The sequence below is a fragment of the Geotrypetes seraphini genome, chromosome 13 (assembly GCF_902459505.1).
Source record: "Geotrypetes seraphini chromosome 13, aGeoSer1.1, whole genome shotgun sequence".
Lineage (NCBI taxonomy): Eukaryota > Metazoa > Chordata > Amphibia > Gymnophiona > Dermophiidae > Geotrypetes > Geotrypetes seraphini.
The window spans coordinates 76,408,342-76,436,326 of NC_047096.1; the positions used below are offsets into that span (position 1 = coordinate 76,408,342).

Consider the following 27,985-nt stretch of genomic DNA (forward strand, 5'->3'; position numbering starts at 1 on the left):
GGAAAGCTAGCCCAAAAGTGGGGTGAACTATGTGTCCCAGAATGCACTGAGCTCTGCAGCTCAGAACTGAGCCACAAGAAAGAAGTAATGCAACCCTGCTGAGTCAGAGGGTCAGGACTCAGGAAGGGAGGAGGATATATGCCCTGCCTGGAGTGATCCCAGAGAGGTCCCCAGGATTGAGAGAGAGACTTCCAGCTGTCCCTAGCTGTGGGCCAAGAGAAAGAGCCCTGGGAAGCAGATTCAAGCAGAGTAACTCTACTGACTAAAAGAAAAACTGTTAAGGGAAAAGAGTGTTCTTACATGGTTGAGGTAAGCTACTGATATTTCTAAAGTATAACTTGCTTTCTGATCCTGTGAATTAACAGGATTAGGCCAAAGTGAAAATAAACCTTTTTTTGTTCAGATGCAAAGCATCTCCTGGGTGTGTGTATAAAGGCCTCTCCTGAAAATCTGCATTGCCTTAATTGTCTGTATCTCGTTTGTTTATTTATTATGTATGTTACCTTGTAACTCGTTCTGAGCTCTCTGGGGAGGATGGAATATAAAACAAATTAAATAAATAAAATAAAATAAAAAATCCTACCCTGCCTTGTTACACTGCCCCTTAACACACATTAAAGGGCACTAATGGAAATTATAATATTGTAACATAGAGCTCCTTTTACTAAGCTGCGCTTGCAGTTTTAGCGCGCGCTAGACACTAATGCCACCATGGAGCTGGCATTAGTTTTTACGCGTAGCGCGGGGGGAGCACGCGCTAAAAATGCTAGCGCACTTTAGTAAAAGGAGCCCATAGTGTTAGGTAAATCCCCACAGGGTAAATAATAATGAGATGCAAAACACCTCGTTTCTATACAAATACCATGACGAGGCTTGCAGTAAACACCACAAGCCTCGTTATAGCTGGAAAAAATAACTCCAGCTGGTTTTACTATCCCACAATCATTGGTCCTCAAACCGGTATGGCCCGATACTCCTGGGTCACCACGTAAAGGGGCCATTGGAGCTGTTCCCCCCCCACCTCAGTCATCATCCCCCCAATCAGCACTACCTTTATAAGGAAACGTGATCCCCAGTGGTAGTACTGCGGTACTATTGCTCAGTGCGACATATTGGCTGAAGGGGTGACTAGGAACTTATTAGGCCACCACAGATGTGAAGATAGGCCCAGGGGGGTGGGGTTGGGGTGGTGGTGTGCTGAATTGGTGAGTGGGGGTGCTGACTGAGATGAGCGGGGTGAGAATCTGGTAACTAGTAGGTGCTAATCATCAGAGGGGCTAATGACCAGAGAAATAGAGAGGAGAGCTGTGGCAGCCCCTTTAAGATGCTTCGTGTCATGGCTTTGACGCCTGATGTCTTGGGCCAATGGACTAATTTTGCAAGTGAGCTATCAACAAGCTTAGGGTTACCAGACATCTGGATTTCGCCGGACATGTCCTTCTTTTCGAGGACATATCCAGGGGTCCGGACGGCTTTTCAAAACCTGGCACTTTGTTCGGGTTTTGAAAAGCTTCCAACTAGCAGCGACGTCGGGACGGCATTTGCACATGTGCGGATGCAACGCAGTGACATCACGCTCATGCGTGTGATGTCATTGTGTCACACCACTGCATGCACAGATGCCCTCCCAACAGGTGACGTGGTTGAGGGTGGTGGTGCTGGGGGGCGGAACGGGGCATGACTCAGGCAGAATGGAGTGGGGCTGAGCGGAACTGGGCGGGCCTGGGGGCGGGGCCATGGGTCCAGATTTTTGTTACGGAAAATCTGGTAACCCTAAACAAGCTGTGGTACTGAGATACCAAAATTGGCGATTTCTGTGGTAAATCAGTGTGCGGTAAAAGCCCACCTTTTACCACATCATGATAACTTTCTCCCTAAGGATACATTTCTTAACTAGTTCAAATCAGAACAGTGTCGATAACATCTTAGAATTTTTCCGGCCAATATTCAAAATGCTATAACTGAATGAAAACGGCCGCTGACTGGTTAAATCGCTTGTCCGTAGCTATCTGGTTGGAAACACCTGGTTATCTTCACTGAAAATGACCAGTTAGCGCCAAATTCAAAAGTGGCAACTAATGGGCATTCCAGGGGTGCAGTCGGGTTACGTGCCACAGAAGTAAACCGGCTAAATCGAGCCGCATATATAGAAGTCTTATTTTTAAGCAGTTCGGCTTATGCAGTCAAGGGCTGAATATTGATTTACCTAACTATGTGTTAGCCAGCTCAAAATATGTGAGAAGGACATGCTGAAAATATCCAAAAATGAACAGCCATTTTCTCAAAATGAAATGTCTACAATATAAACCCCCCAAAAAGCAGACACAAAAATATCTGTCTGGCATAATTTGTACAAAACTGGCCATACAGAGGTCTCTGCAGAGTAGAGGGGCAGTGCAGTGGATTTTAAATGACGAAAGCCAGATCTCACCTTAATTCCTTTATATGTTATTGTGAGCCCTCCAGGAACAGATAAAATCCTACTTGAACCTAAAGGCACATCACTACAATAGAGAACAAAAAATAATCCAACAGGTTTGCAGTGAGGATTCTTACAACAAAACCCCCAAAATACTGCAAAACCATGTGCAAATCACAGGAACTTTATTGGAGTCAATCAAATGTTGTTTGCCAAAGAATGCTTCTCTGTAATATGAAGACAGGACCCGACACGGTCCGTGTTTCGAAATTCACTTCTTCCTCAGGGGTCCAAATTGTTTAATGTCTCATATGTCAAGATCAATAATCAAAAAAACCCCAAAAGAAAAAAAATACAATACTTGAAAGACACAATCAAAAAATATGGACGTGCCTTAAGGCGTTACATGACAAGTGAGAAGACTGGCCTGGAAACAATTATAAAAACATTTACTAAAATTCAATAAATTGAAATGGTGAAAGAGCGCCCTCAGTGTGGGATTCCAAGCTCTAAAAAGCAACTCAATGAGTAGCTCTGGTGCTTAATATAAGCAGAGCCGGCAATGCCAGCTGCACACCATAATCAGGGCGCTCACGTGTGCAAATTAATGTGATAATAGTGAAAAAAGTGTTCACATAAAGTGCCAAAACTAGTAAAAATTGAAGACAGGACCCGATACGGTTCGCGTTTCGAAATCCATTTCTTCCTCAGGGGTCCAAATTGTTTGATGTCTCATATATCGAGAACCATGTGGTATTGGACAGTGGCGTAAGATTCGGAGGAAACAGTGACGTAAAGCTCCTGTTGTGCTCAGCTGTGGTTCTCACACTGTGTAGCATCACATGGTTCTTGACATTTGAGACATTAAACCAGTGGTTCGCAATCCTGTCCTGGGGACCCCCCAGCCAGTCCCTAATGAATATGCATGAGAGATATTTGCATATAATGGAAGTGACAGGTATGCAAATCTCTCTCATGCATAGGGAGATATCTTGAAAACCTGACTGGCTGGGGGGTCCCCAGGACAGGATTGAGAACCACTACATTAAACAATTTGGACCCCTGAGGAAGAAGTGAATTTCGAAACACGGACCGTGTCGGATCCTGTCTTCATATTACAGAGAACCATTCTTTGGCAAACAACATTTGATTGACTCCAATAAAGTTCCTGTGACTTATACATGGTTTTGGAGTATTTTCTTTTTGGTTTGTACATCACTACAATAGCCATCATGCTTCCAGGTGTCTTATAAATGCAAGTACAGTAGATATGTCTAGGTTTCAGGAGGGTTCACATATTACACAGAAATAAGAGTTAAAGTGGGAGTTATACCTAGGTCCTGTGACTTAAAGTCCACTGCACTGGATAAGTGACCACTCGGCTACTCCTTACACTTGCCTGCTTCTCTATTAGGAATGGCCATAATATCTGAAGCTATCATAGGGCCTGGTATCCACTGTCACTTTCACTTCTTAGGTAGGGGGAGGGGGTCATTAATAGGGTTGCCAGATTTTTCAATTGGAAAATCCAGACCCCCTAGTCCTGCCCCTAGGCCCCTCCAGTTCTGCCCACCCCTGCCCTGTAACACCCTAGTCCCACGCTAGCCCCAGCCCTTGCTCATCAGGCAGGGAGGAAGTCCGCGCATGTGCAGATGCCACGCGATGACGTCACGTGGCATCTGAACACACATGGACTTCCTCCCTACCTGACGCAAATTGAGGAGGCGTTTCAAACCCCGGGCAAAGTGCCGGGTTTTGAAAAGCCATCCGGTAGCCCTAGTTATTAAGGAGATACTGGAAGATTAAGGAGGGGTCATGCCTTAATCCCTCCAGTGGTCAGCTGTTAAATCAGGGTATCTTTTTGTTACTTGGGCATGATTGAAACAGGCCTAAATACATTGACGTTGACAAGGATGTTTCTACCTAAACCATTATTGCTGAAAAGACATCCTAATTTTGGAGCCTTCCCTAGTCTCACCTAAATCATGCCTCCAACTTGTCCCCTAGCTCTTTCGATGGACTGTAGTGTAAAGTTCTGGACTTTTGAAAATTGCAAATTTGGACGATATCGACAGATGGACATTTTTTGGCCATTTTAAGATGTCTATCTGCTTCGAAAATTAGCGCCATAGGATGTTAACTGGATAAGTCCAATGCTTTGAATATTTGGCACTGATGAATGGATACACTTTGGACAGACATTAATATATACAGCCTAAAGTTATTTGCATAAAAGACATCATCAAAGCGCTCCAGGGACATGGCTTCTAATTAGCCAAACAGAGACCGATATTTAGATCACAGGAAGCAGGCCTGCTAACTCTTCCAACTGGTGATGACCAGTGGCTTAGCGAGGGCGAGAGGCACTTGGGGGGGGGGGGTGCCTCTCCCGCTCCTTCCCTGCCTCCCTGCCCTGTTCACACGCCTCTTCCCCCAGACCACTTTAACTTCACTGGCATGAGCAGCATCTCCAACCTGCTGCCTGTGCTGGCCATGACGCTCCCTCTGATGTCACTTCCTGCTCCTGCGACCAAAAAGTGACTTCAGAGGGAGAGCTGAGGCTGGCACGAGCAGCAGATTAGAGCTCCTGCTCGTACAGATGAAGAGTTAGAGGCACGGGTGGTAGGGGGAAAGGCAAGGTGAACGCATGGCGGGGAAGGTCTGGGTGGTGTAGAGGACAGGTACCAGGGCCCACACCAAGATGGCGCCCGGGGCAGTCCACCCCCCTGCCTCCCCCCCTTACTATACTACTGGTGCTGACCATGGATATTCAGTGCAGGGTGTTTCTGGGGACTGGCATTGAATATCTGTGGAATTTTTGGCCTGCATAAACTGTGGGAGTGTGTGGCGCAGTGGTTAAAACTACAGCCTCAGCACCCTAAGGTTGTGGGTTCAAATCCCTCGCTGCTCCTTGTGACCCTGGGCAAGTCACTTAATCCCCTCATTGCCCCAGGTATACAAGATATAGAGTTTGAGCCCGCCAGGACAGATAGGGAAACATGATAAAGTACCTGAACGCAAACCACTTAGGATATAAGTGGTATATAATATATATATAGTAAAATAACCAGCTAAATCAGTATTCACCGGCTAAGTTTATAGCATCCAAAGACAGGACTGCTTTGAGCAGCCTGAGTTGGCTGCTAAACGTGGCCAGCAAGCATGCGATATAGCTAGTTAATCAGGAACAGTCAGCCGAGACAACCAGTTATCTCATGCCGAATATTCACATTTAGCTGGTTAAGCACTATTTAATCAGTCAAAGCCATTTCTGGCCCTAAATAGTCTGAATATCAGCTGGACAGTGATAATATTTAGCTACTCTCCAGTTAATAGGATCTGTTTCTCTTAGTCACAACTACTTCAAGCTTAAGAAATCCTTTGAGATTTAAGTCACTACATCTAGCAGTATTGAGATAAGTGGATATCTCAAGTTAACTGGGTAAGTCATCTAGTTATCTTTAAGCAGAGAGCACTCTGCTGACTATTGGCTACTCAGGTGATGCTAAATTTATAATATCCATTAGCTAAACAAAACTTAGAGCCTTTTCTATTAAACTGCGCTAGCAGTTTCTAGCGCAGGGAGCCGTGCTGAATGGCCTGCACTGCTTCCGACGCTCATAGAGTTCCTATGAGCGTCGGAGAAGGAAAGAAGGAGGAGGAGGAGGGTTAGAGAAGGAAAGAAGGGTGAGGAGAAAGCTGCTGGTAGCAGGCGGGCAAGAAGGATATAGAAAAGGGAGTTAGCAATAAATGGTGAGTAACTAGGATCTCTAAGGATCTGATTATTTCTAAAGATTCATGCTAATTTTCTGATATGATTTTCATGCCTTCATGAGGAGCTCAATTCTCATTACTTTTCCTGACTCTGCATTCTAATATTATCAACACTTTATTTAAAAAAATATAAAAATATATATATATATATTTGTATATCTCTATCTATCTGTACTTTTTTAATGTTTATTTCACAACAGCCATAGGACAGCTTTACATCTCATTAACTCTGCAGCTTATTATTTTCATGAAAATTACTGATAAAAATGTGCATCTCCACTTTCAGGAGCTGGGAGACTCATCAGGCCCTATCTAGCATCTCTCCCTGCCACCCGGGATGCAGACGGTTGCCATGGTGACCTGCCATAATAGAAGCTAATAAATTACCAACGAGAAGCTCATTGAGCAATTATTGTCCTCTTTTATGCAAGTTTCTTGCTAATTTTGCTCATAAGGGAAAGCGCAATAAAGCACTGAAGGAATAATAAGGCTATTTACAGGGAATATTAGCAAAACATGGGCACTGGCTTGCTTTACATTAGTGAGGCAGCGATTCGGCTATTTTTTTTTAGTTTTGATTTCAACCAATTTCTTCCATGCAAGAAAACAGATTTTGCTTCACTAGTCTTGTGCTATTGTTTTTGTAATTACAGTAAATCCCCGCAAATTCACGGTTTGCGAATTGTGGACTCAGTAATTTGCGGTATTTTCCAACAGCCTCTTCCTGGTATTAAAGTCATGGTTACACCAATCAGGAGCTGCTTTGACATGCTATCTGGCGTGTCAAGCAGCTCCTGATTGGTGTAGCCTGACTAGTACCAGCAAGAGGTGGTCGCAAAATACCGCAAATGATTTTCAGCACCCGCCGGCGCTCCAGCTGCCCTCTCCTGCCTTTGATCAGCTCCTAAACCGCAGTTGCGGTTTTTCAAAATTCGCGGGAGTTCCTGGAACGGAACCTCTGCGAATTTCAGGGGAGTACTGTATTGTTTAGTCTATTTTCGGGGGGTCTGGGTAATTCAAGGGAATGGCTCAGTTGCAGAGCTTTTGGCTCTAGTTCAATGGCTCAGAAAAGATCCTTGCTGGCATATTTGACTGGCAAGATTCCTTGAGTCTCTAATACCTAAAAAGATACACACAAGATCTTGTTTAAAAGATGATTTCTTCAACAATATGTATAACATCATTTTATTCTATGATGATGTTGTGGGTCAATACTGACTCAAAGGGAGTGTCTCCCCCCTTGTCCACAATGTGGGGTCACAAGGAAAAATGTTTTCTAACACCATATTGGGGAATTGGTTGAGTATAGCCATCAATCACTCAGAAGTGTATGCCTGAGAGCATCGTATTTTCAAGAGATACTGACCAAATACAGAAGTTAAAATATTCCTATAGAGAGGTTATGGTATGAGCTGAAGCAGCCCAGGAGTAATTAACCCTCTCTTTCACGAAGACCAATAGCACGGGCCAATGTGGTAATGCTCCAATGCCCATAGGGATTGAATGGGCTTTGGAGCATTTGCTGCCCGGCACTTACTGACACAGCTTTGTCAAAGAGGCCCTAAATAAAGAACAGATAGAAATATATGAATCCAAACCACCCTATCAACTCCTACGCAGGTTGTAAATATACATAAAAATCATTCTCCAAATTGTACGTAGGTGAATGCCAGAACTCAAAGACAAAAAAAAGGCATGGGAAAATTAGACTGTATGGCAGTAAATGAAGAGTAAGACATAATGAGGCATCTTTGAGATCTGGTAGAAAGAGGACAATTAATGGGCTAATGTGATACTGGATTACAAATGATATTGAAATGAAATGAGAGAAGTGATGTTATGTGATCAGGAGGGCACAGAGCCAAATAAGATACAAATTTTGCAAGAAACAAAATTCAATATGGAATCTTGAGAGGCAAACTGGTAGGGAAAATGGTAAGAGGTTTGAACAAAAAGAAGTATGAGAAAAAACTGGAAGACCTAAATATGTATACTCTGGAGGAGAAGAGGATGTGATACAGAGAAGAGGGCATAATTTGAGGTTACAGAGAGGAAGACTCAGGAGCAATGTTAGAAAATTCTTCTTCACGGAAAGGGTGGTAGATGCCTGGAAGGGAAGTGGTAGAGAGGAAAACGGTGATGGAATTCAAAAAAGTGTGGGATAAAAATAGAGGATCTCTAATTAGAAAATGAAAGATGTAAACTAAAGAACTAAGGCCGGTACTGGACAGACCTGCATGGTCTGTGTACTATACATGGTGATTCGGTGTGGGATGGGCTGGGGTGGGCATCAATGGGAACTCCACTAATATGGAACATGAGGATGTTACTAGCCAGACTTTATGGTAGATATCCTGCAAACAACGGGATGGTTGGAAAGGATGGAGTGAGCTTGGACGGCAACTTCAGCATTTGGAACCTAGGTCAATACCAGACTTTATAGTCTATGGCCCAGAAATATCAAAGAATAGACAAGTTAATGTAATCATGTTTTTTTTAATGGGTATAACTTATGGACAGACTGGATGGACCATTCAGGTCTTTATCTGCCATCATTTACTATGTTACTACTGTCCACCTGGACAGGATGAAGAGACAAACAGTGAATTACACAGGCTAACAAATTTGGTAACACAAAAATAAGGGGACATTTCAATTACTCTCAAACTTCCAAATATAAAAAAATGCTCAACCTCTTCTGCTGTATGGCTTCCTACAAATCACTAACTGAACCATAAAACATATAAGTGGAGAGGAGAGACCTCAGAACAACAATAATGGCACCAATCTGTCATTTGCCCAATGTAAGCACAGCACTTACCCATCATTGGTCGAAGAAAAAACACTTCAATTTATAACAATTTTATAATTTTGAATTTGTACAGAAATAACAAAATTTCTCAAAAGTTTCCAAAAAAAGGTCATAAAAATAACTTATCCTGAATGAGAGGCCAAACAATTTTAGAAATATAGCAAGAAAACATGCACATATAGATCCCCACTATTCTGGGCTCTTAGGGGGAAATTTTGTAAATGACATCTAAAAAGATTTTGTTAGATGCTATTGACTCATGTTCGAGTCCTAGCGACTTGATGAATTACAAATCTAAAAAGAAATCGGTATTGTGCTAATCTGGTAAGGACCTCCAGTGTCATCCCCATGGTTGTTTTCAATGTGTCCAGCCATCTGATTGCAGGTTGCCCTCTTCGCCTGGTTCCTTCAATCTTCCCAAACAATGATGTCCTTTTCCAGTGATCTCTCTCTTCTGATGGTGTGATCAAAATAAGACTGTCGTAACATCATCATTTGGGCTTCGAGCGACATAGCCAGTTTGATCTCTTCCAGTTAGTTCTGGAAGTCCATTGCATGCATAAAATCCTTCTCCAGCATGAAAGCTCAGATCTATCAGTCTTCTTTCTGTCTTGTTTTCGTAGTGTCCAGATTTTGCATCCGTAATTGACCACTGAGAAAATGAGTATGTAGACGAGTCTGATCTTTGTTTAGATCCATAAAAGGAGGAAAAAAGGTTGACTTGAATGTAAACCAGGGGGTTAATATTCAAATGAAGTGCCTTGCCAGGCTTTGCACCCGGATCCCCCCTCCCTCGCTGCTCTGCCAGGCTTTGCATCCAGCCCCCTCACTCATTGCCTGTTCTCCTTCCCTCCCGATGACTTGCGGGGCTTCACCAGGCCTGCCGTGAGACCTGGTGGTCCAGTGGTGGCTGGGACAGGAGGAATCCCTCCCATCTCCTGTCCCAGCCGATTCTAAGAATTTTTACCTCCCTTCCGCTTCCCCCACGTATGCTGGTGGTCCAGTGGTGAATCACAGCAGCAGTGACCTTCCTTTGCGCCTGCCCATGCAGAGCTGCTAGTTGATTGGCTGCTGTGAGTTCACCGCAGGCGGTGGCGGGAAGGAGATAAAAATTGTTAAAGTTGGCTGGGGCAGGAGATGGGAGGGATTGCTCCTGTCCTGGCCCACCAGGTCTTACTGCAGGCCCGGCAAAGGCCTGAAACAGGTTCGGGAAGGGGGCAGGTCAGCGTAGACCCGAATATAAACCAAGACCCCCATATTTAGGCCATTTTTTGGGCCCAAAAATCTCAGTTTATATTTGAGTATATATGGTATAGAAGATACTGTACTCAAAATCAAACATGGACAATCAAATAACATGTGCCATCAAGTTTAAGTTTAAGTTTATTAAATTTTGATTTTATGCAATATCCAATATTTCAATGCGTATTACATAATTATAATGTACAATAAAAGCCAGGGATGACAAATACAAATAAGACAAAATTATACAAACTAATCATTATGTTCTATTAATACAAACTGGAACAAGTAGGTAAAAGGCAGAAATACAATTTATAAAATTAATTTTAAAAAAAAAGGGACATTTAAGGTTTGCACATAAGGGTAGGGTCAATTAAGAAAGAATATGAAGAAAAATTAATTGATAGAAAAAGCTTCTATTATTTTAAAATGATTCAAGGAAAGAGGTAATGTTAGGAATAATTAATCAGTTTAAAAGTAGATGATTTTAATATGAAGAATGTATAAAGATCCAGATTAATATTAATGATCTTTGGAAAGAAGAGAAAAATAAGAGGATTAAGATTATAAAAGCACTTATGGTTTCCATGTTGATGTCCTACTCATTTGATTCTTTAGGGAATAAGTACTGTGTTACAAAGTTCTTTAAAGTTGTTAAGTCACAAGGGGATTGTGAAAAATTGCAAGAGGACCTTGTGAGACTGGGCGTCAAAATGGCAGATGACATTTGATGTGCGCAAGGGCAAAGTGATACATGTGGGAAAGAGGAACACAAACTATAGCTAGGAGGTGCAGGATTCCACTGCCCAGGAAAAGAATCTAGGTGTCCTCGTTGATGATATGTTGAAACCCTCAGCCCAGGCAGCAGCTAAGAAAGCAAATAGAGCATTAGGAATCATCAGGAAAAGAACAAAGATGAAAATGTCACAATGCCCTTGTATCGCTTTATAGTGTGGTCATTGTATCTCAAAAAAGATATAGCAGAATTATAAAAGGTACAGAGAAGGGTGACGAAAGAGATCAAAGGGATGGGATGACTTCCCTATGAGGAGAGGCTAAAGCGGCTACGGCACTTCAGCTTGGAGAAGAGACAGTTCAGGGGAGAAATGATAGAGGTGTATAAAATACAGAGTGGTGTGGAAAGGGTAGATGTGAATGGCTTGTTTACTCTTTCCAAAAATATTAGGATTAGGAGGCGTGCAATGAAGCTACTAAGTAGTAGATGTCAAACAAACCGGAGAGAGTATTTCTTCACTCAGTATGGAATTAAACTCTGGAATTTATTGAAAGCAGTTTGGATAATTTCCTAAAGCAAAAGTCCATAAGCCATTATTGAGATAGCTTGGGGAAATCCATTGCTTATTTCTAGGATAAGCAGCATAAAATTTGTTTTACTCTTTGGGATCTTGCCAGGTACAGGCAGTCCCTGGGTTAAAAACGGATTCCGTTTTTTAAACCGTTCTTAAGTTGAATTTGTGTGTAACTCGGATCTTAGTATTCTTTCCACCTTCTCCACCTCCTTGAGGCCCCTCTAGCATCCCTTTCCATCCATCCCACTGTTGCCTCTCCACCACCACATCCAATATTACTCCTTCTCATCTCTCTTCCCCATGCATCTCAACCTCTCTCCTCTCCCACCACCCATGTCCAATAATTCTCTTTCCCTCCCTATGCCCAACAATTCTTCTCTTTCTTCATCTCCCCATGTGTACCATCTCTCTTTCCCTCTCACTCAGACACCCAATTCTCCCTTTCTATTCCTTCCTTCATCTCAGCATCTCTTTCCTTTACTCCCTCCATTCTTCCATCCTATGGCCCAAGTTCATGCTCCATTCTCTGTCCCAAATTCATGCCCCTCCTGCCTTCCTTCCATCCTTTGTCTGAAGTTTTGTGCTCCCTCCCTCCTGAGTCCCAACGCGTCCCTCTCCCTCCTTTCCATGTCCCAATGCACCACTCTCTCCCCCTCCCTCCCCTCCATTCTGTGCCCAAAGTATGTGCCTCTCTCCCATGGGTATTTACCTTCTTCTGGTCGGCTCCCTTTTCCTTCCAGCCACAATCATTTCTCTTCACAAAGCCACGGGCAGCGGCTCCTAAACGCGTGGCCCATGACTGACTTGGAAGTCTTCCCTCTGATGTCAGAGGGAAGTCTTTCTGCTCAGCCGTGGGATGAGCATAGGAACCATTGCCCACAGCTTTGTGAAGAGAAACAACTGCGGCTGGAAGGAGGAGGGTGCCGGCCAGAAGAAGGTAAACACCTGCAGGAGGGAGGCATGAACTTGGGGCACAGACTGGAGGGAGGGAGGGAGAGAGAGAGAGAGAGGGGTGCATTGGGACTTGGGAGGGAGGGAGAGGGACACGTTGGAACACCGATCCCCATTCATAAGTACGAGCTCGACATAAGACGAATGTTCATAAAATAGGGACTGCCTGTACTTATGACCTGGGTTGGCTACTGTTGGAAACAGGATATAGGACTTGATGGACCTTCAGTCTGCCTCAGTATAGAAACTCTTATCTAGACCCAACATAGCTGGATTTTGGCTAAAATGTCTGCACCAGCGATCACAGGGTTTCCAAATCAATATGCCAATGTACAGCAATGCATTTTCAATCCTTTTTAGAAACCAACAAAGGGCATCAAATTTTCATTTACTGAACAGAAAGCACATTACAGCTGTGGCAAAAAACCACCATCCTCAAACATAGGGCTCCTAATGAGCATCAAATTTTTATTCGCTAAAGTTCAAGCACATTCCGGTCATATTTGAGTATGGCGGCATTTTGTCGTGGATGCAATGTGCTTACTCTTTAACAAATGAAAGTGTTGGTTTCTAAAGAGGAGTGGAAATGCATTGCTGTGTGTTTTTCACTATACTTACTGATTTGGAAATACTGTGATCCCTGATGCAGACATTCTAGCTGAAACCCAGCCATGTTGGGTCTTTTCCATAATAAAGAATCTTGGTGACATCTCTTGGTTATTTATCTTTCCTCTTGGTCACCTCTACTCTTCTGGCGTTGTGTACATGTGTAGAGGCTTCTTCCTGTTGCTTCTGTTCGGGCAGTGTCTATAGACAGTTTTTGTGGTGTGCTGTTTGGTATTGGATCTCTAGGAAGTTTTAGGGAACTCCCTGGAAGGTGTAGGCTGTTGAAGTTTTGAGGTGCTTTGTGCAAGGGAAGAATGATGTAGGGTGGAGTCTAAAGAAAGTTTTGGGGGTATTTTCTTTGATATATGATGACAGAGCTGAGTCATTCATAAGTTTTGAGGTACTCCTTGTGGGTGACAGCTAATGAAGAACTGTGTCTGTGAGATGATTTGGGATAATATCTGTTCATAAAGGCTCCCGTATAATCCTTTCCATGCCTTACGATCAGAGGATAAAAACCTGCTCACTATTCCATCCTTACGAATCATAATTACTAGGCGAAACACACTTTTCACTGTCACTGCTCCCCAAACCTGGAACCTACTACCAGCCCTGGTAAGGGAAAAAAGAACCCTCGAAAAGTTCAAATCAAAATTAAAAAGCTACCTATATAGGGATGCTTTTAATTAATTTGCCTTTGGAGTCCATTCAACATTCCCACTCGTAGCAGATGAGCATTGATCATATAAATGCCCTTCTGTTTTATCCCTTCTCTGTTCTCATCGAAAGTACATCTGTGATTCCCCAAAAATTATTCATCTCCCCCATTTTTATATATTTTTTTATTGTTCATCGCTTTGTAATCTATGAAAAAAAGCGATTTTATCAAATCTCAAAAAAACTTGAAACTGAAGGGCTATCTGTGGAAAGTGTTAGGGAACATCATTGTAGGTGAAAGCTCTCAAGGTGCTGTTTGTGGGATGTTTAAAGGTATTACCTGTGAATGTAAGCTGATGGAGGACTGGTTTGGAGAGTAAGGCCCTCCGAGGTCATTCCTGAGTAGATTGTCGCTGTGCATCTTGGTTTTCAGACAGGTGATATAACGATTGCAGAAGTCCTTGCACAGCTCATTCACTTTCTCCAACTCCAGCAAATGAATCCGAAGCACCTGGATTGCCTTTACCATCTGAGCGGAGAAAGAAAGAAAAAACACATTTCAACACAACCACTCGCGGAGGCGCTGAGGCCTTTACATTACAGACCGAAAGTCTTCCTAAACTCAGGAGTCTAAAATTCGGGGAAATAATTTCGGTATTGAACACTTCTGAAAACGGACCCTCCTTAGTTTTATGGTTGTCAGCCCCTTGCTATAACTATTCAACCACTAGGCCATTCCTCCATTCCACTTTCAGGACATTGAGATTCTCCATGTTGTTGCAGCTCCAGTCAAAAAAAAATCAAATATAGGGGGTGGGGATTTATGAAAGGGTGCTTAGTGCGTGTTAACTGCTACAGACGCCCATTATATTCTTATAGGAGTCTTCAGAAGTAAGTGTGTGCTAACGTGATTGCGACGCTAATGTGCTTAGTACGCTTTCACAAATCTCCCCCCCCCTATAATGTAAGGAGTTGTTTGGAAAATAAAATTGAGAATTCATAAATCCATGAAGCAGCTACACCTCGAGTATTGTGTGCAGTTTTGGTTACCTCATCATGGGGTCCTTTCATTACGCTGCGCTAACCAATTTAGCGTGTGGTAAATGCTAAGGCATCCGTTATATCCTATGGGCATCTCAGCATTTAGCGCGTGCTAAGTCAGTTAGCGTACCTTAATAAAGGATCCCCCATATTAGAAAGAGCAATGATACAGAGAAAGGCAACATATAACTCTGCGCTATTATTTACTGAGAAGATAAACACTACTGCAGTGTTCCCCCAGTCATTCGCGGTTCACGGTCCCAGTCATTTGCGGTATTCTCCGACCGGAACTTCCTGTGCTAAAGTCGGGTTTGGAAAAGCTTCCAGCATGGGCCGTCGTCGGGAGGGCTTCTGCGCATGCATGGATGCAGTGTGGTGATGTCACATGCATGCGCACATACGTGTGACCTCATCAAGTAATACATGTGCATGTGCAGATGCCCTTCTAACACGACTCCGAGCACTTGAGGGGGGCAGGACTGGGGCAGAACGGGGAGAGTGTGGTGGATGCCTGGAATGCGCTCCCGAGAGAGGTGGTGGAGAGGAAAACTGTGACGGAGTTCAAAGAAGCGTGGGATGAACACAGAGGATCTAGAATCAGAAAATAAGATTAAAAATTGAACTAAGGCCAGTAATGGGCAGATTTGCACGGTCTGTGTCTGTATATGGCCATTTGGTGGAGGATGGGCAGGGGAGGCTTCAATGACTGGGAGGGTGTAGATGGGCTGGAGTAAGTCTTAACAGAGATTTCGGCAGTTGGAACCCAAGCACAGTACCGGGTAGAGCTCTGGATTCTTGCCCAGAAATAGCTAAGAAGAAAAATTTTAAAAATTTAAATTGAATCAAGTTAGGCAGACTGGATGGACCATTTGGGTCTTTATCTGCCGTCATCTACTATGTTACTATATGTTACGTGGGTGGAATTGGGTGGGGCTGGATGCAACTGGGAAGGCCTGGGGGTGGGGCCATGGGTCTGGATTTTAGAAACATAAAATCTGGTAACCCTAGTATTGACTCAAAAAATTCCCTAAATTTAAGGCTAACATTGCTATGCAGAACCTTATTTATTTTAAAATGTCTTGCCCACCTAACACCTAAGTAGGTCACAATTATACACAATGCATTCACAGAAGACTACAATTACAGCCATACACATTAATAGAAAAAAAATGTATCTTCTTTTATCGCAAACTCATCAATAAAAACATCCCGCCCAGCTTAAAAAGTTATAAACAATTGTCTAAAACGCTCCACATTTTTTACAGGGACATAAATAACCTAACTCAGCAACAAAACTCCTTCGCAAACAAGTCTTGAGGAGTATACGTGCACCAAATGTAGATATTCACGTTGATTTGTTATTCCTCCTATGAAATAGGGTGTCAAATGGTATAGTCCGCCCCCTCCCCCTTGCATTTACCATATGCTTTGCCAGTGTAACACCCTGTTCAGCCCATCCTATCATTGACTGGTTTCCCAGGCCCAGAGGAAATTCTGCATTATTGTTCCCAGAGTTTGGCCATCTCTCTCCAAGAAGCCCACAGGGGACTTAATAAGAGACTAACTTGTATACTGCATGTTAGGGGAGAATATACTTCTTAGGCCCTTTAGGTCATTGAGATCAGACAATGGTTATCTTATTGAACATTCAAAAAAGAGATGAGGTGAAATATGTTATCATCAGAAAATCCTCCTTTTCTGTTGCTGGACCACTTTTGTGGAATGGTGTATCCGGAATAATCAGACTGTGCAAGAATGTGTTACAATTTAGGAAATTACTTAAAATATATTTCTTTATTGAAGCATTTGCCTGAAGTAATTTAGGATAGCCAGATCATGTCATCATGAGGCCTCTTGAGAACAGGTGAAGAGCGATACTGCGTAGGATAATTTTTTAAATTAATTTTGTATACCATGGTTGTTATGTCTGTTTCTACTATTATGTATGTTTTATTGAGGGATGCTTTATTGAGGTTTTTAAGCGGGTTATAAATAAATTTAAAAAAGAGGTTATTTATTTAAGGTGCATGCAGTATTTTCCTTTTTAATGTCTGTCCACCCCAGCCCACCCATCTTACACTTCCCTTAAAAATGAGTTGGCTTCTTTTGGGTTATTTTGTCTCCCAAACAATATGTCCCTGTGTGATAAGAGACTTTTAAAGATTCATTTGCTTTAACCAGAGCAAAAGGAATAGCCATCTTGGGAATAGGGTCATTTAAAAAAAGACTAATTTCATTTCAGAAAACATTGTCTGGCGTAACTCAATAAGTTAAAGATAATCAGGTGATATATTTGAGTCATGTTAGTAGAAAGCTGAATTCCCATATATCTAAAGAATTCATGGGCTCAGTTTAACTGACAATTCAAACTCTGCCTCTGGCTAAGTGGGTAATATCTCCAATAAAGAGAGTTTCAGCTGGTAGGGAACACTTTGGGTTAACTAAAGGTACTAGGAGATCATCTGAAAATGCTGAAATCTTAAAAACAGACAATCCCACCTGAACCTCTTTTATATCTGAATTGTTTAAAATGTCCTTAATGAGTGGATCCAAAGGGCAAAAGGGGACAGCCTCTCATCCCTTTGAAGATACCAAATGTATCTGAATAAACCCCATTAACCTTACGCTTCACAGATGGTGTGTTATATAAAGCCTGAATTGCGGTATAAATGGGTCCTGTGATGCCATATGAGGCCAACACATCATACATAAATCCCCAATTTACCTTATCAAATGCCCTCTCTGCCAAAATTTACCATAGATTTCATGTAGCATGATGGGACTGCACAAAACCTAACTGTGCTTCTGCCACCAAGTTGGTAAGACCTGAGCAAGTCTATTGGCCAAGATTTTTGAAAACAGTTGATAAGCGAGATAGGCCTATATGATGACGCTTTAGGGGTCTTTGCCAGGTTTCAGCAAGGCTACAATCTGAACCTGTCCTAAAGACAATAACTACTTTTATTTATTTATTAAATGTTGCTCCCCCTTCTCATCTAATATGCTTTGTTCCCCCTTCTCATAAATCCAATTGTATTCTCTTACGGTACATACTGTATGTGCTCTGTGTTAGCCCTTTCCTCACCTAAATTGTCAATGTAAACTAGTTTTGACCTTTCGATTGCCTTGCTATGTTCTTCTTTTCTCAATCGCACTGTATGTAATTCATCTATTTGTTGTGAACCGCCTAGAACTCCCTGGGTATGGCGGTATACAAAAAAATAAATTATTATTATTATTAAACATCTTGCCCAAAGTTAGAGATATTTCTGTACAAAATATCTTATAAAATTCTGCACTCATACCATCAGTGCCAGGGGCTTTATACAAAGAGCTCTGAGAAATTGCCCACTCAAAATTCCTCCTTCATTACGGGGCATTTAGCATGGCCCTCTGTACATTATCTACATTTAGCAACTAAATGGCAAGCACAGCTATTAAGTTGTCAAAAACATTAGCTAGAGTACAAGAATGGGCATCAAGATACCATCTTAAATTAAACACAGAATAAACCCCACAAACTATTATGGTTTGGATGACATGTACGCTTAATCCCACCCTAGCAAACGGAATTAGCTTCAACACTGGAAAAGCATCTAAAGTTCTGCAAGTCAACTTGGATAGCCCGCTGAACTTTGACGTTAATGTTAGCAATTTAGTCAGAAAATCTTTTGGCACAGTTGAGAAATTAAGAGTCAGATTCTACTTTCTGTATCATCACTAGAGAATACTTGTAAAATCAATTATTCTGTCCTCACTGGACTACTGTAATGTACTCCTCTTGGGAATCTCAGTGAAATCAATTTTTAAAAATCCACCTGGTACAAAACACTGCAGCAAGACTTATATTCTGCAAATTAAGATTCGATCATGTCACACCGCTGCTTATGGAGTTACACTGGCTCCCGATAGAAAAATGTGTTGAGTTCAAGTTATGCTATATAGAGATGCTCCCGACAACTTCCCAAGTTTCACCAAACTATTAGGTGGATCTCGAGAACACCATAATTCAGACCAATTGACTTTATCATTTCCATCTTTGAAAGGCATAAAACACACACACAAAAAAAAATCATTGCAAATCTTTTAGCTATCAGATCACAGGAGTCTTGAACTCACTTCCTACAGAGATCCGTATTACCAAAGTGTACACTATGGGCTCCTTTAACTAAGCTGCGTTAGGGCTTTAACATGCGGAATAGCGTGTGCTACACGCTAATGCCAGCATTGAGCTGGCGTTAGTTCTAGCCATGTAGCGCGGGGTTAGCATGCGCTAATCTGCTCCGTGCGCTAAAAACGTTAGCGCACCTTAGTAAAAGGAGCCCAATATTCCAGAAATATCTGAAAACATGGCTCTTCAAAAATCTCTATGAGAGACCTAATGCTATCTACATCTCACACTGAAGGACTACTTGGTGCAACGATAATGATATCCGCAGCCCGCTACCTCTGAAATCTTTGTTAAGGATGTAATCAGATTTCCATTATCTATTGTAAAAGTTCTTTGCAACGTTTATGCTATTTTGAAACCCACCTAGAATTCCACTTTGAGGATTTGGCAGGATATAAGACTACATATAACATAACATATTAGCTAGTTAAGGGGGTCTTTTACTAAGGCGCAATAGCCGATTTAGCGCGTGTTAAATGTTAACGTGCCCTTTACATTCTAAGGGGTTTTAGCATTTAGTGCTCCTTAGTAAAATACCCCCTAAGTCCCACTCTCAAGGCTTTCTTGTTCCAAGGAAGAATACAATTTTGCAAAAAAGGAGCCGAATATTTGGCAGATACCCTTCTCCATTAGCTAGATTGTGAGCCTTCGCGACAGTTAGGGAATTTCTAAGTACCTTTTTTCATTGATTTCAATTTTTATTGCATATTTATGGTACCTATTCTGTAAACGGCTTTGAACCTTACGGTATAGCGGTATACAAGAAATAAAATTATTATTATTATTATCAAATTCTCTTGGTTGTCCATCAATTGCATTATCCTCAGGGAGCATTCCAATTTTTTTTAACTAAATTGAACAATAGTCTGCCAGCTCTGTCCACATTCTTGTATAACTGGAATTTGTACTACAAAGCTGATTTTTTTTGTTTTTGTTTTTTTTTGCATTTTGATGTATTAGTGCATTTAACACCAGTTGAAAAGCCAATAGCTGAGATTTATGCACACTAGCGGATAAGAGCCCATGCAATTATCTATCTTTTTTGACTTGTGCATCTAGCCTAAGCATCTCCCTGTCACAAGCTTTTTTTCTTATGGGATGAATATGATTTTATTTCTCTCCAAAGGTCATATGTTTCTGATATCCTAAAAGTCTGAGAATGCCCAGGGTTTTAGGAACTGATTTTTATGGTAAGGAGGATATATTATAATAATAATAGCTTTATTTATATCCTGTCATACCTATTCAGTTCGAGACGGTTTACAGTGAAGCAGTAAGCAAAGTGGTTACAAGGTACAGATATACAGTTTGGAGCATGATAAGAAGGTGCAGGTATACAGTATTGCAGCTAACAGAGTGATTACAAGGTGAGGGACGATCTAAGAGAACATGGTTGTAGCTTGTACATGAATATCAGAGTTTCGGTGGAAAAGAGGGTAGGTGAGAGAGGGGGGATTGGAGAAGTTGGAGGGAGAAGACAGGTTTGAAGGAAGAAAGTTCAAACAAATTTGTCGAATAGGTGGATTTTCATTGCTTTTCTGAAAGATTAGTATGTCGAGGAATTCAAGAGGAGGTTGCTTAGGGTGTTGTTCCAAGTTACTGCTTGGAAGGATAGTGTCCTGTCGAGGAATCTCTTGTAATGACATCCCTTGGGATTAGGGAAGGCGAATAGTAATGGTTTACGAGAGAGGCAGGATTTGTTTTGTAGTACAAAGTGTTTCAGAAGGTAAGTGGGTATGGTACCGAAGAGTGTCTTGTAACATAGGCACCTGAAGTTGAAGATAATTCTAGCCTCGATAGGTAGCCAGTGGAGTTTTTTGAAATATGAGGTGATATGGTCTGATTTTTTTAGTCCAAAGATTAATCGTACCGCCGTGTTTTGGATCAATCTCAGTCTTTTCAAGGTTTTTTTGTGGGATCCAAGATAAATTATATTGCAGTAATCTAGTGAGCTGAGGATTAATGATTATACTACTAATCTGAATGATGTGGAGTCAAAGTAGGGTTTTAGTGTGCGTAGTTTCCATAAGAGGTTGAAACATTTTTTGGTTAAGATGATGGTGTGGGCTTTGAATGTAAGTTGTTGGTCAAGGGTGAAGCCAATGATTTTTATGGTGGGGTCAATTGGAAAGTTTTTCCCGTTAAGGTTGATAGACGAGTCAGTGAGTTTCTTTGTTGGGGTGGCCATAAAGAATTTAGTTTGAGTTTGAAGTTTTTAGTCCATGGTTACTTGGTCAATGACTGATGAGACGAAGAGTCTGGTTTCAATTGACATGGTAGAAATTGGGATGACGATAGTGATGTTGTCCGCATAGATGTAGGCTTTGAGGTTCAGTTTTGAAAGTTCTTGGCCTAGGGAGGCCATGTATATGTTGAAAAGGGTGGAGGAGAGAGGGGAGCCTTGGGGCATGCTGCAGGGATTGAACCATGATTGTGAGTAGGTTTGTTCACTGAAGACTTGGTAGGAGTGTTTTTTTAGAAAGCCTTTGGACCCGTTTAGTACTTGGCCCGAGATACCTAAGGCATCAAAACAGCTCAGGAGTATGTTGTGGTCCACTAGATCAAAGGCACTGCTCAGGTTGAATTGTAGAATCATTGCCTGGTTCCCTGGGCTGAGGATGTGTGAAATGTGGTCTACGTTGGAGGCTAAGGCGGTTTCGGTACTGTGGTGTAAACAAAATCCTGATTGATATTCATGTAGTGAAGAGAATTTATCTAGATAGCTTGTCAACGCCGTGTTGATAAGACTTTCCATCAATTTGGTAAAGAAGGGGATGTTGGCAACTGGTCTGTAGTTGGAGGTAGAGGAGATGGGATCTTTGTGGTTCACGAAGGTTGAGATGAGAATGCGGCCAAGTTCAGTTGGGAATTTGCCCATGGTCAGATGTGGTGTGATCCAGTTGTAGAGCAGGACTTTGAAGGTGGAGGTGGATGCTTTCATGATGATGGGCGGGCAGGTGTTAAGTCGACAATAGGAGTTGGCATATTTGTTGTAGAGTCGGAGGAATTGGAAACAGTTGGGGGTTTCAAAGTGGTTCCAGGACATGTCAGCAGGAATTGTGGCGGAGTGTGTGCATATGTGTGTGTGTGTGTGTGGGGGGGGGGGGTAGGTGAGGTCGAGGGAGGGGAGTTTTGGAAGGAGGTTCATCTGATTTTTTTCATTCTACATATTTGATTTTTTTTTATTATTCTAATTTTGTCTTCAATTACATGTTGTAACATATTTTGCTTTTGTAAATAAAGCCTCTGAGGTTCATAATCAAAACAGAAATATGTCTAAAAACCCGCCTAAATTAACACTTGGATGATCATAAAGACAGGTCGTCCAAGTGCCGATAATTGAAACGGGTTTTAGACATATCTAAAAGCAGCTTAGGCCTTTTCACTGCCGCTGTATGCCCAGAGTGAAAAGGGGCATTTTTGAAGGAGTGGCTAGGGCAGAAGGTAAGCGGGATGTGGACCGACCTAGACTTAGTCATCCTGCATCGATAATTGAAAGTTTAACGAGACTGCCTAGAGGAAACTTATAAGTTGTGACTCAGGCGATCTAAAAACAGGTGCCCAGAAGGTATCCAAAGTGACTAGATAACCACTGCAGGGACAAAGTACTCTCCCAGTGATTACTGACCCTCCCCCCACCGCCATAAAATTCAAAATAAAAAAGTACATACCTGCCTCCAGAACATCAGCACCTGGCATAGGAAAGCCTAGTAGAGCTGCACAGAGGTGGCTTAGTAGTCTGGGGAGTGGGCTAGTGAACCATAGAGAGGAGGACCCAGACCCATAAGCATTCATGGTGGAAAATATGAGCCCACCAAAGCCCTGTAAGGTGCCCCAGCACTCTGTTGCCATGTCTGGGTGGCCAGTCTATCACTTTGCTGACTCCTCCCATGTCCAAAAGGTCTTTTTCCAGGCGTTTTGGGCTTGGATGATTTTTTTGGATGAGAATGTGGTATAGACGATCAAATGGCTGGACATAGAAGTAGACGATTCTCGCAAAAAAAATTTTTGGACATAATTTTTTGAGAATGGATTTTGGACGCTGCCAACTTTGGACGACTAATATAGAAACATAGAATATGACGGCAGAAAAGGGCTGTAGCCCATCAAGTCTGCCCACGCTAATGACCCACCCCCAGACTTCACCCGGCTAGAGATCCCACATACATATCCCATTTCTTTTTAAAATCGAGCACGCTGCTGGCGTTAATCACCTGCAATGGAAGTTCATTCCAATGATCGACTACCCTTTTGGTGAAGAAATACTTCCTGGCGTCGCCATGAAATTGCCCGCCTTTGATTTTCAACGGATGACCTCTTGTGATTGAAGGTCCTTTAAGAAAGAAGATATCGTCTTCCACCTCGATGTGGCCCGTGATATATTTAAAAGTCTCAATCATGTCTCCCCTCTCTCTATGTTCCTCGAGCGAGTATAGCTGCAGTTTATTTAGTCTTTCCTCATATGGGAGGTTCTTGAGTCCCGAGACCATCCTGGTGGTCATTCGCTGAACCGACTCGATTCTCCGCACATCTTTTTGATAATGTGGTCTCCAGAATTGAACACAATATTCAAGATGAGGTCTCACCATGGATCTGTACAGGGGCATTATGACTTCGGGCCTCCGGCTGACGAAACCTCTACGGATGCATCCCACCATTTGTCTAGCCTTGGATGCAGCTTTCTCCTCCTGCTTGGCAGTTTTCATGTCTTCACTAATGATTACTCCCAAATCACGCTCTGCCCTAGTCCTAGCTAAGGTCTCACCATTTAGAGTGTAAGTTCTGCAAGGGTTTCTGCTGCCAAGGTGCATGACCTTACATTTTTTGGCATTGAAGCCTAGCTGCCAAGTCGAGGACCAATGTTCCAATAAGAGCAGGTCCTGTTCCATACTGTCGGGCAGGGTGCTGTTATCTACTATGTTGCATAGTTTGGCGTCGTCGGCGAATAGTGTTATTTTACCTTGAAGCCCTTGAGTCAGGTCTCTTATGTATATGTTGAAAAGGATCGGTCCCAAGACCGATCCCTGTGGCACTCCACTGGTCACCTCCGATGTATTGGAGGGGGTACCGTTAACCACTACCCTCTGGATTCTACCGCTTAACCAGTCATTGACCCATGTCGTCAATGTCACTCCGAATCCCATTGAAGTCATCTTGCTCAACAATCTGCGGTGCGGGACGCTATCAAAAGCTTTGCTGAAGTCCAAGTACACGACGTCTAGAGACTAAACCCCTTAGGCCCAAAACAGACTTTGATGGGTTATTTTTTATTATGCCGCTCTATATTTTTCTCTTATCACCATGTGATTTTGTAGTTTATCAGTGAATGCGAAGAGAGTCTGATCTCAGGTCAGCTAAATCGAAGATACGATTCTTTTTTTATCAAAGTGCTACAAAGTTATTATTAACAAATTCAATAGAACAGAGCAGAGTGAGCCTGGTCTTCAAAACCCACTTTAATAGCAACCAGTAGTGAAAAACATACATAAAACAGTCTTGCCAATCATAAAATCATCTGACAAATCATGGACTCATGTACTAGCAGTATCTTTGAAGAAGGGACCTCTACCCAGTCATCCCAGTAGCAAATCCATGGTCAAAGTCTCCAGAAACTCCTTCGTTGCACCAGCATCCTCAAAGTGTTTGTCTGTACTGCTATGTTGCACCCATAGTAGACGAGAGAATTTAATCTATTTCTCAAATAAGACAGCACCTATGGGAGCAAATACTCTTCTAGCAGTCACTACCTGAGGCAAGTAATTTTTTTCTGGAGCATATAGCCTTCCAAACTGCTTGCTTATAATCATAGTTAAGATTTTTAAAGATCATTGCACATGATTTTTTGCCATTTTGCTGTGGTGGGGCCACACGGGATGCTACTCCATTCAAGCAGGCTCATCTGCAATTCAATTTGTAAATATTGCACAAACCAGGCCTCCAGAAAGCCCGTCGGTTCATCATCCACCAACTTTTCTGGCAGGCCAATCAGTCTCAAGCTATTTCTCCTTGAGTGATTCTCAAGATCATCCCCCTTGTTCTCCATGTCTGTTAGTTATTTAGTCAATTGCTCTTGCTGTTGTTCCATGGCTGCAACTCAATCCTCAAGGCCACTTGTGCATTGTTACTGCTGGGCGAATTCTAGTTCATAGTTGTCTAAGCATTGGTGGGCCAACTCGATCCAATGAAATAGACTCTGAAGCTTCTTATGTAAAGCAACTTCCGCCATCACCATGACTTCAGTCATGATCTCTGCCATCCAGAGGAGCATACAGAGAGACTTGGTGGGTCAGGCAGCTCTGCCATTTTGCAGTCCAGAGCTTTTTTGCTTGTCTTTGTCTTAGTTTAATTTATTAGGTACTTGCTAAACCACTTTTGGTCATAAAATCAAAACGGTGTATAGTGAACGGTGAAAGGAAAGCAAACTCCAAAATATAAACGCATAATAAATAAGGGGAGAAGAGAAAGAGAAAAAAAAAATATAATAATAACAGATAAGGCTACTGGTCTCCTGACCTAAAATCTGGAAATGCCAGAACAAATAAGTGAGTTTTCAATGCTATTTTAAACTTGGGGAAAGAACATTCTAAGTGGAGGAATGGAGGAAGAGAGTTCCATAAAGAAGAGGCAATAAAGAAAAATGCAGAGAGACAAGAGCAGTGTACAGGAAGTCAAGAGAGGTGATTTTCATAGCTCACCTGAGGCGCCTGAGAGGGCCGAGAAGGGTAAATCAAAGAAGAGAGAGAGGTAGGAACCAGTATGAAAAACGCTCTGGGTCAGGACCAGATGAGAGGGCCGAGAAGGGTAAATCAAAGAAGAGAGAGAGGTAAGAATACCAGTATGAAAAACGCTCTGGGTCAGGACCAGAATTTTGTATTGCAGATGAAAAGTAATAGAAAGTCAATGATGCTGGGCAAGGAGAGGGGTGACATGGTTAAAGCAAGATGTATGGGCAAGGAGATGTATAGCAGTGTGCGGAACTAATTGCAATCTCTTCAGAACAGACAATGGGAGACCTGTGTAGATTATGTTACAGCAATCTTAGACAGGACCAAAGCATAAAGAAGGGTGGAACAGTTATTATTCTCAGGAAGTGGATTTAGCAAAAAAAGACTTGATAATTAAATTGATGTGAGGACAAAGAGAAAGCTGGCAATCTAAGGTAACACTGAGATACTTGAACGTATCAGCCTGGGTTATAGGGGAGGACTGGAGGCTGTGGAGCAATCTCTGTGCTCTAAAGTCAGCTGCAAAAGGTACTGCTTGCTTCCTACGTCAATAATAGGCCTTTATATTATTTTTTTTTTAGATGCAATGGACAGATTTGGAAGCCAGATTATGAAGGCAGGCTTGGTTGTTCCGCAAATTAGCATATGCTCCCCTGCATGGTACCATGTGATTTCCCACTTTAATTTTTTTTAAAATGCCAATTGATTGATTTATTTAACTATATTGATGAAACAGGTAAATATAGTACATCTGAAGCATTTTCTTTTTATATCTTTTGGAATTTATAAATTCACAAGAATAATACTGCGTAGAAAGCATACAACACGTTATAGATATATCGGATCCAATCATGTAATATCAAATAATATATTGATATTTCTTTTTAAGTCCGTATTACATAACATTCAACAGAAACTGAACTGGTTAATATTCAGCTGGAGGTGCTCAGCAGTTTTTAAACACCAACCATCGCTGGTTTAGTTAGACCCAGATATTCAATGGCGAGCCATGTTCGGGTACCAATATTAATATCCAAGTCTGATCAGAATGTTGCTGGCTACCCATGCAGGTTTTGGATGAATACTAATTGGAATCCAGTCTTGCACCTCCCCTGTTGATTCTGATACCCCTTTGTGATCCTGCCAACCCCCTTTGAGATCAGACCCCCCCCTCTTGAACTCCTCCAAGAGACCCCTTGGATCCTTCTCAACCACCTACCTCTATGTACCTCCCCCCTGAGCCTACTTTACATCCTTACTGTGGTAACAGAAGCGATCACTATATAAACCACCCACACAGCTAGGATTTCACATACCAAAAACAAAAAAGCTGTGAACCAAATTATGAAAATGATGTTATAACACTAGCTTGAAGGAGGTTTTTATGCTGATGAAATTATTTATCCTCTCTAGTTAGAGAAGGGTTCCTTCCCTAACGCAGTCCTGAGGCTTTTCCTCCTTTCGACAGAGTGATGTAGGTTGCTGCATTGTTTTCATAATTTGGTTCATAGCTTTTTTTGTTTTTGTAACAGACGTGATCCCCAGTGATCTTGCCCCTTGCGGTTCCATCTGGTAAATGGTATATGGAAGGCTGACCTCTAGTGGTAGTGCTGTAAGACTACTGCTAGAGCTTGCGGCAGACATTTTACTAGATGGAGTCACTATAAGGGAAAATGCTTGAGTACCTGATTGTAAAAGCCGCTTAGATAACCTTGATAGGCGGTATATAAAATCCTAATAAACTTGAAACTTGATAAACGGGAGTAATTGAAGATCGCTCCAGCTTGCACTACATGACTGGATTACCTGGAATGTCGGGTAGGCTAAAAAAGGAAATACGTCAGCTACAAATTCTCCAAAACACAACAATAAAAATTATTTATAAAGCTAAAAAATTCGACCATGTGATCCCCCTTCTCCGAGATGCTCATTGGCTAAACATTCAGCACTATATAACCTATAAAATCCTACTTCTCACCTTTAAAACTAGAGTCAAACATGCTCCTGCTTTTATTGATAAAACCCTCATTCCATATACCCAATTAAGAACACTATGATCAAACTCCCCAAAATCTTCTAGTGATTCAATACGTACAACAATCTTTTCTGTCATGGCTTCCTCACTATGGAACGTTATACCTCAAGGCCTCAGACTAGAATCTTCACTGACAAAATTTAAATCCAAACTCAAAACGTTCCTATTCAAGGAGGCATTCAACACATGAGAATCATCTTCTTATGTTCTTATTTGAGAATAACATTTTTTTTCTTCTAACC

General features: G+C 42.0%; 1 protein-coding gene across 16 annotated transcripts in view; it reads right to left on the reverse strand.

The window, feature by feature from the left end:
* Positions 1-27,985, reverse strand: part of PKNOX2 (PBX/knotted 1 homeobox 2) — a 424,329-nt gene that overhangs the window by 52,740 nt on the left and 343,604 nt on the right. For all 16 annotated transcript variants that reach the window (XM_033918096.1, XM_033918094.1, XM_033918101.1 and 13 more), the window contains one exon: positions 14,112-14,300. In XM_033918096.1, coding sequence (XP_033773987.1) covers positions 14,112-14,300 — 189 coding nt within the window. The remainder of the gene's footprint in view (positions 1-14,111; positions 14,301-27,985) is intronic.